The sequence below is a fragment of the Dermochelys coriacea genome, chromosome 8 (genome assembly GCF_009764565.3).
Source record: "Dermochelys coriacea isolate rDerCor1 chromosome 8, rDerCor1.pri.v4, whole genome shotgun sequence".
NCBI classification, from domain to species: domain Eukaryota; kingdom Metazoa; phylum Chordata; order Testudines; family Dermochelyidae; genus Dermochelys; species Dermochelys coriacea.
The window spans coordinates 17,523,712-17,536,142 of record NC_050075.1 but is presented as its reverse complement, the minus strand read 5'-3'; the positions used below and the strand labels follow the sequence as shown (position 1 = coordinate 17,536,142).

The following is a 12,431-nucleotide window of genomic DNA, read 5'->3' as shown; positions in this document are numbered from 1 at the left end:
GCATCTCTTTCTTTCAGGATTTTATTTTTAACAGGGAAATACAGCAGGCTAAAAGCTACATGTTTTACATACCACAGTAAAAACAGGTACTGAGTTATATTTGCTAGAGTCACAGTAGTTTATGTATATTTGCTATTCACAGACTGCAGAATATTGCCAAATAACCTCACTGGTGGGGACTGACAACATGGAGATACATGCATTCATGTGAGACCATAATCAATGATGTCTATACTGTATTAAGCACATTCATTTTTTAAAACATCTTCCAGTAAAGTTGATTCCTTTAAACTTTTAGTTAAAACTGCTTTTTTTTGTTGTTTTTTGTTGTTTTTTACAATTACTCACAAAATAACCTGTAAACAAGTTGACATTACACTTATGTACAAGTGAACCACATTGGAAAGTAGAAGAGGTAATTCAGTGGGTGCCACTTGATATACATCAATGTGCAACAGACTGACTCAGGCCCGGCAAAGTCATTAAGTGCTTGTATGAGGTCAGAAAATGTAATATGAGCAAGGCCCCATATAGATCACAATATCACAGAAGTCACAAAAGAAACAAAAAATCCTATGTTTCCTGTTGAAATATTGCATTAGGTGCATTTACTCTGTGGTTGTGTGTCTATATGAAATCTAAAGAGTTGAGTTATATTTTTGGCTAGCTCAGTACCAATTGCTGACAAAAGGCCAAAATCCTCTTCTGACATTCCCTCCTATATTCCGGTTTCTCTATATGTGAGGGGCTCCCATTGATGATGTCAGTGAGAGAGCCATGTGTGAACCAGAGCAGAGGTTTCTATGTGGAACTGAGAGAAGAATTTTGCCCATTAAAGCAATTGGGTCTGATGCTGCACCCACTGACATCAATAGGAGTTCTGTTTCTGTTCTTCAGACCAGTTCCTTTTTATTTGTTCCTTGCCATAGATTCAAATTCACAACATCATAATCATAAGCCAATTTTCATTAGAAATATCAATGCCAAGAAACATAAAATATGTCTTTAATGATTTGAACAGTGCTTTCTTGTCCCTTTCCAGTACTCCACATACAAAACCCCTTTGGGCATGAACAATCCATGATACCTGGCAATGTTTTGTACCATGATTTACATGGGGCCTTATACATAAGGTATTTGTAAAGTCAAGTCTACATGCATACACACAGCTGATGAAATGGGGTGTATGGAAGGGTAAGAAATGGGACTACCTTCTTTTAGTTTTTAGGGCAAAGAAGTGGTGGGATGAGAGGGGGGATTACTTGATTAATTTCTGGTCATTGCCAATAGTGATCAGACTTGCTTTCATTTTCTACTTCAGCACGATTCTTTGCAAAGAAAAAGACCAAATGGACCCATCAGAATTGGAATGAAAGTACAAAACCTGCCCTCCATTGTCACACTGCTATGAATCATTTACACGACACTGGGAAGTACTGCACTTACAGATAATCTAGGAAAAAAGTAACAGGGCTTTATGAAGATTTGTGTGCTCTTCCTTCCTCTCCCTTTTATGCTTTGAGTTCTACTTAGCTTATCTAGGGGTATATCTCTGTGTTTGGATTTATGAAAATGAAACACCTTCAGAAGGGACAAGATTATTTTTCAGATAGCCACCTTAGAAGCTGCAAGCCAAATCCATTTCTTGAGGAAGAGTACACAAATCCACAGAAGCCCACACAGTTGCACCTACTTACACCAGTGGTAAATTTATCATTGGATGGCTCCCATACCCCAGGGGTACATCACACCATCATGGTTGTGAAAGGTAGGTGATGGCAGCTGCATAATGTATTCAGAATACAGTCACTCCAAGGTGCACTTGTGCTATTTACAACAGAACTTTTTAAACTATATCTTAAGCAAATCAGCAACTGTACCTAAAAGATCACAAAAGGGAACAAGTTAACCAAAGACTGGTTTTGCAATGCCTTCACAGAAGTAATAAGGCCTGTTCACCACATAATACGGGTGGATTTGTGCCACATTAAAGGTTATCAGCTTTCCTCTCACTCACTCTCAGACACACACATTTTTATTACTAGCAGAACTTTTATTTGCAATTCTGGTCCCAATGAACTCAATGGAAGTTTTGAAATTAACTTCAAAGGAACTTGGATTTGGCCCTTATTATGTGTGGAAAATAACTCAAATATCCAGTTTGTTCCCCAAATATTTCAGAAAGGTAATTGCATTGCAATTTGGCTTCATGTCCATGTTATAACTAACCACACATATTCTAACAATGGGCATACATGGCTGGATAAAAACAAAATAAAAATGACTGAACCTATATTCTCAATCCAAACTCAAGCCTGATAAACATTTTTAGAGCTCAAAATATTAGCTTTTGAGTTTTGTTGTTTCAATTTCATTTTCACTCTCTGTATTACCTGGCATCAACCAGAAACAGAAATAGCAAAAAAATAAAATAAAATAAAATAAAAGCATAATTTTCTGGTATTTCTCACTAAAGCAAAAAAATAATGGAAATATTACTGGAAATGCTAGTCTCACAACATATCTATTTCTAGACCAAACCTGTATGTATAAGAATCCAAAAGTTAGCATGCTTAATCAAATGGAATTTACCAAGCTTAGCCCTTACCTAATAAGTATTTTCCACTGTATTTTACTTCCAAGTTGAAACCTGCTGCCATTAAAATCACTGGGAGTTTTTGCCATTGAGTTTTTAACAGGAGTTGGATTGGACCTTATGCCTCTTGCAGCTATATGTATATATTTGTAAGCAGCTGATATGTTACCTTAAGTTGCAAATACAGAATGCTTTGTTTTTTTTATTAGTATCTGGTGTCTGATCCTTTGTTCTAATCAGAAACATTTTTTTTAAGTAAGGAAGAAAGGAATGTACCTTGGCAAATTTTAAACAAATGACTTTGTAAGGAATTGCTTGTTGATTTCCACATTCACAATGGAAGAAAATTCTGTTGCAAAGGAAAATTCCCAGGTCAAAGGTGCACAACTAACCCCGGGGATGCATTACAGAATCAGTTATTTTTAAGAGTGAAATCAAAATAGCCAACAGTCAGCTCCTCCCCTCAGGTATGCACATAAAGCTTCTATTGACATCAATGGGAGTTGTACATGGGTACATGAAGGCACAATTTAGCTCCTAATAATTGTTTCTAAAATAGGCTAATTTCTTAAGCCCAATTGGATAAACTTGTAGGGACAATATTGCTGCTGTTGAAGTCAATAAGTCTTTTGCCATTTGGTAGACTTATTTCTAGTAGAAATAGGTTCTTTGCACCAGTGTAAATTATTGTGCATGGTGCAGGGCAACAGAGACCAACAGGATCTTCATGACTAGCCACGCATCTTAAATCCTCTGTGGGTTTTTTTACCTCTGTTTTTCTGCTATCTTTTCTTCTTCCCTTTTTCAGTTTTCTCATTCACATACATAAGGATAGATAGGACTACAGCCCTGACAATGGTTTGCTACCTCATTTTGTATAGCCAGGGGAAAATGCTTGAAAGGCCCATGTGAAATGAAAAGGCTCCTTAAATTTTGAGTAAGGATAACATTTCACTTCCATTATAGTTCTGACAGCTGCGACTGAGGTACAATTCTGCTACCCGCCTTCTGCAGGAATTACTCCTGAATCTTCTAACAGAGCGTTATGAGTAGTCCTGTGCCCTATAAATCTATGAGAACAAACAACTCCATAAAGTCCTGTGTGTGTGCGTGCATACACACACACATACACACAGATCAATTCTTCCAAAGTTTATATATTACAGTTCTCAGATAAGAAAAAAAAATCAGCCGCTAGTTACATCTCTAGGTACTGTCAGCTGCTTGTGTTTATTATGGGGCCAGGTAAAAGACCTGCTGCTCAGTTCTAACCCATTGCTGCATGTAAAAGAATGAAAAGGCCAGCGCTGAGATCAGGTTGACAAGAAAAAAAGAGTCTGTACAGTGAAGAGAGTTGATAGCCTAATGTAAGAATTGTGACTACCACTGTCACATTGAGTAACAGAAAAATTACCCTGTCTGGACAATGCCCACTACGGCTCCCAATCTGGGGGTATGTATTTTCCCCTCATTTCTTCTACTTTAGTGTTAATGAAAGGTGCCAGAGTGACACTTCTAGAGTCCAAAGTCCTCTCTCCACAGAATGTGCACATCAGAGGCAGAAGCAGTGTAAGCTTCGCACATATCGCCATATCCCTCCACCAATACTGCTAACAATTAAGTCTTGATTGTGGCTTTATTCTTCAGGCAGCAATGGATAGGACAGAAGAAGCACCAGACAGACAGGAAAATCTCTCTGCAGCTTTTCTGTGTGCACTGGGGGGGAAGCCAGGGATGGAGGAAGGAGGAGTGAGAGTGGAAACAATTTCCTTGGTGCACCAGCCTGCAGCTAGTGGGGGGGGGGGGGGAGGATAGCCAACATCCCACTCCTTTTCAACATCCTGTTTCCTGAGTAGAGAGAGTGAGCAAACAGCCCCTTCTCTCTACAAAGCATAGGGTGCACAGAGCAGAGCCTACTATCATGGGAAATTCTTGCATAGCTATGCAAATTGGGGTGTGCCTTCTTGTGCATCACCCAGACCCTGAACAGACAAGCAAGGGCCTCTGATAATCAACTCCCAATATAGAGACCAAATTCCTCCCTCAGATACCCATGCACCTACAAGAAATTAACCCAATACAAACAGCAAGAATGAGGATAACATGGAGGGATAGTTTATATGCCTAATAAACCCCATATTAACTCCCTACTATCCAAGCCTGGCCCGTCATCCCACTGAGCACTCTGCTTTTACATTGTACACGTTCCCCTTGCAGTTTGTCTATTCGTCTGCTTGTCTCTTATCTTGCAGGCAGGTTAGGACAGGGACTGTGCTCTCATCATTAGCACAGCACTCACCACATTATGGGTGCTCCTGCAAACAATTAACGATAAAAGACTCGTTTTATTAAAAGAGCCTAAGGGAGTTAGGCACTCATCATCTATTGAAAGTTCGCACCTAACTTCCTTAAGTCCCAGCCATAACGAACAATAACATGGAGGGAGCATCTTTAAGGGAAAAGTGTAGTTCCTTCCTATCTAGCCATTTTCTGTGACCTGACTCACAGAACCCAGTCAGTGCATGCTATTTCTTACTCTCCTTTCGGATGCTGATATTCCCAGCAGAATGGTTTGTCTTTTCGAGTAAGTGCCTAATTTTAGAGGATTGCTATGTCTAGGGTTCCTCTTGCATTGAGTAAAAGGCTGTAAAAAAATGAAACATATGCATTTGTTTCTGCACAGCACATACACTGCCATGCAGGAGCCGCGAGTTCCACATCAGCTTCCTAGCTATGAGGCTAGAAAGGGATTGGGAAAACTCTTTGACACATACAGGCAGCAACGGGGACAAGTTTGAGTTTAATCCTCTCTGGGCTGTTTTAGGATACTTCCCATGTAGAGCTGTCCAATCTCCTTCCCAAGGCCGCACGTACACCAAACAGAAGAATTTATTTAAGACTCTTATGGGCAAAAAGCATTTCACTGAGGGGCCAGATTCTTATTTTCACTAAGGCCTTGTACATCAATCCAGCACTGTAAACCAATCTCAAAGTGGGTGACTTTACATTGCCAAGGCAGTGCAAACTTATGCCTACACATGGAGCTGGGGGGTGCAATTCCCAGCTTGCTCTCATTGAAACTAGCACATTAAATATAATAGTGTCGTTGCAGCAGCTCGGGCTCACCACCAGAGTACAAACTCATGGGGTTTGTACTTAGGCTGACTAGCCTCTCCCACCACTCACTGCTGTCCGTGCTACCAGGACTACAGTACCGTAACTTCTCACTTAAAGTCGCCCTGGTTAACATTGTTGCGTTATTAGGTTGCTGATCTATTAAAGAACATACTCATTTAAAGTTGTGCAATGTTCTGTTATAAGGTTGTTTGGCTCCCCTGCTCTGCCCGCAGCTCCTGCCGGCAAGTGGGGTAGGGGCATGGGAGCTTGCCCCACTCCGCCCACCCGGCGCTCCTGCTCAGGAGTGGGATCGGGGCATGGGAGCTTACCCCACTCTGTCTGCCCAGCGTTCCTGCCGGGGAGCAGGCAAGCCCCCGACCCCACTCCCCGGCAGAAACTGTAAGCAGAGTAGGGGAGCCAGACAAGCCCTTGTGCCCCAACCCCACTATGCCCCTGCCTCAACCAAGCTTCACAATCATCATTGGTGAGTACAGCATTAAATTGTTCATTTACAATTATTTAAAACTTATACAGGATATGTATATAATGTCTTTTGTCTAGTGAAAAAAAATTCCCTGGAACCTAACCCCTCCCCCCCCATTTATATTCATTCTTATGGGGAAATTGGATTCGCTTAACATCGTTTTGCTTAAAGTAGCATTTTTCAGGAACAAAACTACAACGTTAAGCAAGGAGCATATTTAGCATGCTAGCTCGGAGATAGCTAGCATGACTATGTCTACACAAGCTGGGATTCACCCCTCCAGCTTCAACTGTAACCATCCCTTCGAATCAGGCCCATGAAGTCTATACTGATGTTACACAAGTGGAGCAGTCACTCTTTCAATTGAAATAACGAGGAGCATGACCTGAAATGGAGAGCTGAAATTACCAGGGAACAAAGCTATCTCTGATGGAACTTCACCATAGTCAATGGAGTTAATCCTGAGATAAATTTGGTCTTAGGAATGGATATACTATATAAGTTCCCTACAGTAACAAAGCAGAATATACATATAAGCTTTCCGGCTAGTGATTATTAAAGTTCAAGACTCTTATTTTGGTAGTGGTGCAGAGTAATAACCATTTAATTTAAAACAGGAAATATGAAGGCCACATGGATCAAACCCATTTTGGTGCATTTCATTTGGTCTGATTTTTTCTGCAAATATTAATCATTGTACAGTCCTGTGCAAACTGAGTCAAGTCCATTCAAACTCTGAGAGAAAGAAAAAAAAACAGGGTACACCTCTCCCTCTCTAAGTCCCTCATATTGTGTAATGCAATGTTTTGGAGATTAAAAAGAAAAAGAAAAAGTGAAACTCTGAAGCTGAGGATGCCAGGTTCTAGCCATTCTGGGTTATCAAAGTAGAGAAATGGTCTATGTTGTGCATGGAAATCTCAAAACAAATTCCTGCTGAAGTGAGAGCGAGAGTCAACCCTCTGCTCATTTTTCTCCCTAATTTGCTAATACAATGAATTAATGTTAGACTTCTTCCTTGTGACTTGCAGAGAGCAGAACTGATAGTGGAGGAGGATTCTGCATAATGCCTGATGGTATCAAAACCTCGCAAAAGGCTCACTTTCTGATTTGGCATGTCTGCCTGATACTGACTGGCTCAAAATAGAAAAATCACAGTTTCCAAGTCTTAAAGTGTCAGAGACAACGGAGCTGCTCTCTGGTGTGGACATAACAAGAAAGAGAAAAAGCACCATTTAAGCCAATCCATACATCTTGGGAGCCAGCCTAGTGTTCTTGCTTTGCATTGACACACACAAGGGAAGTTGCAGGCAAACTTTTTAACACAGTGCTATCAAGAGGATTCCAGTACAGCAGCTGTAAATAGGGACGAGTGAATGTACAAGAGAGACAATTGTTTTTAAAAAGAGGAAAAGCAAATCTGTGGCAAGCAGAGGGATGTATGTGTGCAAGCACATGGATGTGCAAAGGTGCATGTGACTATGTATGTGCAGGCATGTGAATGTGGGTAGGTGTGCATCTGAAATGCACATGTTTGAGTGTGAACATGTGTTTTAATAACTGAATTAGTTTAGTGCCTGATACTGTGTGGTGCAGAGCTGTCCAATTTAGCTCAGCACTTCTCAGCTCAGGCTTTTGCGTACTATATTTACTCTACACATGACAATAATTAGGAATCACCAGAACTAGCATCCCTCTCTCATGTAAAATATCTTGGTAAACCCTTGCAACCTAAACTAGAGATGACTCCAAACTACAAAATCCAGATTCATATCCCTGTAATTTGAGGATGTTTTGATGTGGGGATTTGGTTTATGCTCAACTCTGTTCACAAGCGTCTCACATTTTTCATTAGTTTGAGATATGTCACTTCCCTTTTGCACATGCAATTAGCACCCACAAAACCTGTGGCTGCATTGCACTTGCAATTCAATGGTCGGCACAAATCTGAATGATAGTACCTTTACCTATCTGATTATGCAGATTTGCCATCACAGTTCATTTTGCAGGTGCAAAAAAAAATGTAAATTCAAATTATGTGGGAGCAAATTGCACCTGCAGGCAAGGAGATTGGGCCTCAGACCCACTCAAATATACTACATTCAATCCAAATGTACCTCTATTCTATGCACACTTGCAGTCATCTCCCTTATAGCATTGGGAATTGGGAATGCTAGAGATAGTGAAGCTTTAGAAATGTTACCGACTCTAAACAAGGCAATATCACCACTTTTAAAGCTATCGGCTTTATTAATTTCTGTGCATCTCACTTTATGTCTTGAGACATTGATAGACATGTGCCAAACTCCGCAGCTAACTAGCTCCCATCTGCAACCAGTGCAAGGCCCACGTGGACCTATTGATTCAATGCTTTACAGACTGTTTAGACACCAATTTCATCCCACCAGATGCAGTCTGTCCCTGGGACTCCCCTTCATTACCTGACTCTTAACTTTTCAAATCCCATCCATGGGATCTTTGGCTCCCACTGGACTGTTGAGGGACATCAGGTTCTTACTAGTCTGTGGAAAGAATTAGCTCCGGAATGACAACTAAGATGCAGTTAGCTAGGCGAACCTGTCAAGGAAGGACCGTGCTTTTTTTTGTTGTTGTTGCCTGGGCGCAGTAGGTTCTTGTACTGCTGTCCCTGCGTGCGGCATCCCTTCCTCCCCGCAGTCCCATCAAACTGAGCTTGCTGATAGTTTCCCATTTATTACACATTATGGGTAACAAATGGTACTAAATTAAGCCTGCCATCCAATGGGTTATCCTACAGACTACAGAAAGGATGCTGATAAGGCAGTTTCCATTACAGAGTGTGTTTGGTTTCTATTCAATTTTTAATTTCCTTTTGAAATGTATCTAGCTGGAATGGCATGGTGCCTGCCATTTTAACAATCAATTTCCTGCCAATCAGAGCACAAAATGCATCTTATTAGGTTTATAATTTCTTATAATTGCATCTGCGTCGGATGGGAACGGGAGGTGGCTCTCCTCATTTGTTTGGGCCAAAGACTCTTTGGCAGCAGGGTCTGGCAGGCTTACATAAATCAGCTGAGATCACTGGCTCAGCGGCTTGACCCGCCATCTCTGGATCCCCCTTTCCAATTTGAATCGTTCCTTAATAAACCCTTTGTCAGCCAGAAGCTTTGGGGAAGAGGTGTTGGAACAAAGGAGATTCAAATATACATCATAGTCAAAAATTCATGAATAGTTTGCCCACAGTTGCAACAGACACAGACACTTTTACAGTGCTCCACTTCCAAACTCCCCCTCCCCAAAAAATAACAGATGGAGAGAGACGGTCTTCTACTGTTCACACCTCATAAAGCTAGGGGGGAAATGGAGCACACAGAGTGCTAACAATTGCTGTGTTGTTGTTGAGAAAGTGCAGTTATAAGGAGAGAACCAGAAAAATTCATTGTGCAATATAAATATACATATACACGTATATGTATATTCATGTGTATATGTATATATATATACACACACACATACACACATCCTTCATGTAAACTGACATGGCATAGCTAGTTTCTTTAAATCATGTACATCTGCCCCTCCCTGATTCCTCCAAATAAATTAATTAAAAGAAGAACTCAAAAGGCATGTAGTTTGTGGAACCCCCCCGGCCACTGCCTGATCATGTGTGGGACTTTCTCCACCGGCACCAGGTGCATCTGTGTGTGGGTTTCTTTAGTTGGTGATGTTGTTGTGCCTTTAGTGTATAAAGTATTCCGCTTGCGTAAGACTAGGAGCTTACAAACAAAAGCATTTTTCATTGTGCTTCCACAACTTGAAAAATATCATTACCCTGTGACTATAAATGTTAAGGTGAAATAGGCAAATTAGGCAGTACTATCAAGATGGATTTGTTTTGTGATCTAACAAATTGTTATTATTCCTTTTATTTCCTTATCGTTAAGGATCTCGATCTGTAAATTGTAATAAGGTTATTTTCCCCCTGCCCTGCCCTGCTCTTATAGATGATACTTTCGTAGCAGTTCAGATTGCCAGGGGTGTTTCCTTTCTGGAAACCTGTCTGGGATTTTGATTTTAAGGAAATCCTGGATACATTTTTCTAACTCTTCCTCAATAGAGAGCTTTTCTTTCACTGCTTTTTTTTTGCTAGAGTTGGATTCCCTGGAGCCAGACGTTAGAGTTCGGAGCAGGTCACTTTTTCTTCTGATTTCAGACTGCTGAAGTAACTGTACTGGGCCCTTCTTGACTGGCCGATCTAGAGTCTGTATGTTGGGCTGGCGGGTAACAGGGCCACAGATGACAGTCTCTTGTGGGGAGCTGGCTTCTGATTGGCTGTCACAGCTGGAAGTGGATAGTTCATTGCAAGATGTGCCACTTTCCCCCTCTTTATCTCCTTTGCCATTTTTGCAGCAGCAGTCACAATGGGATGAAGACCACCTTGAAGGCTCACCTAAAAGAAGGAACAAAGCACACAGTGCGGTTACAAAAAGCACAGACATCTGGGCTGCCATACACACACAGCAGGGTATTCCTTCATATGCCACCAAATAAACTACTGTTTATTAAGTACACTTGTGGTAGCCGAAGAAAATGGGGAGGAAAGGAATCTAGTATAGTGGTTAGAGCAGGATAAAGCCTCTCAGAACTCCTGGGTTCTATTGTAAGTTTTCTCAGTATAATCTTGGGTAAGTCAGTATGGCCAACATCTTACACACATGTGGAAGTGCTTTGCTGGATCAGGAACTTAAACTCGCTGGGCCTGATTCTCATTAACAATAATGTCCCTTTATTCCACTCTGGCAGTGTAAAGGGGCATTAATGTCCACTTTAAGGCCCCTATAGATTGTCACAGCAGAGCCAAGACCCTTCGTGCAAGTAAGAATCTGTTCCCCTGTGTTTCAGTTTATGTATGTGTAAAATGGTTTTGCTGTGAAACTTCATTAATGAATGTTTGAAAAGTGCTTTGAGATCCTCAGCTGAAACCACTGTGTTAATGCAAAGAACTATGTTGTTATTTTCTGAAAAGTGAATGATGATTGTTTCAAAAAGCCAGGGGAAGTCTCAAGAGTGGTTTATTTGCTGCTAACTCCATAGCAGTTTACTAACAGGCCAAATCCTGAGATGCTCACTCAGATTCTTCATAGGCAAATTCCCACTGACTGTAAGATCTGAGTAAAATCAGAATAAGGTCTTCAACCTTTGGCCCATTCCTTCAACCCTTACTCACATTAGTAGTTCCATTGATGCCAATAAGATTACCTAGGTAAATAAAGGTTGTAAGATCTAGCCCAAGATCACTAATCCAGAAAAAAAAAAGATAAGTTATAAACTGACAGCCAAATGGAGCCAATATCCAACTGGATTTCCCCCAGCAAAAATCCAGTGTTTAGGCTGCTGCCAATTCATGGACAAAGTTATGGCCTCACAACATGTAAATGGTCCAGAAGCTCATTCTCGTGCTTGGTCTTTCAAAGGTTTTGGTTTAGTAAGTAAAGGGCCAGGCAGAAGGGAACAAAACATGCTTGAAGAGAAAGGAATGAAGATATAATTCTTGTTCAGGGAATAGGTGTCTCAGAGTAAAAATCAAGCTATCCCTGAAACAGCTGCATAGATCTAGGAATTTTCTTACTTAGAATATTCAAACTGTTCTGGTATTGATTGATGAAATGTTATTCTATGTCCCATTCAAATTTCCCCATTAATAGTATGTTGTCAAGATTGATAGGCTCAAAATCCAACCTATTTTTTGCTAATATGTTTGTAATGTCCATTAATTCTTTCTGTCTTTACTGAATTCTACAATTATCTTTTTGTAAAATAAAATACAAAAGCCAAAAAACGTAGCACTCATGAGCTATCCTACAATAACAAAACAGCCTGCACAGCTTAGTCTCATGAGCAACCCTATGACAACAAGCCAGGCTGAGCAGATTAGCACCAACAGGCAGTCCTAAAATAATAAGGTAGGGCATACAACCTAGCAATCGTGGGCATCCCTACAACAACATGCTAGGGTGAAACCCTGACTCCATTGAAGCCAATAGGAACTTTGTCCTTAACTTTGAATAGGACCAGGATTTAATTCTCAGTGTTTACAGCCCAGCACTCACAAAAAACCTACAAGACAAAACTGGGAGAACTCCTCTGTCTAATGCATTAATTTGAGTTACTTGGCTGGGTGCAGAGCACACGTGGGGACACAGATGGAGTCATTTTGTACACAGACACTGTTGCTGCTCTCTATCATTGTGTCCT

General features: G+C 40.8%; 1 protein-coding gene across 1 annotated transcript in view; it reads right to left on the bottom strand.

Moving 5' to 3' along the window:
* Positions 1–5: 5 nt before the first annotated feature.
* Positions 6–12,431, bottom strand: part of KCTD16 (potassium channel tetramerization domain containing 16) — a 162,180-nt gene continuing 149,754 nt past the window's right edge. The window contains exon 3 of the mRNA XM_038414909.2: positions 6–10,626. Coding sequence (XP_038270837.1) covers positions 10,175–10,626 — 452 coding nt within the window. The 3' untranslated portion in view covers positions 6–10,174. The remainder of the gene's footprint in view (positions 10,627–12,431) is intronic.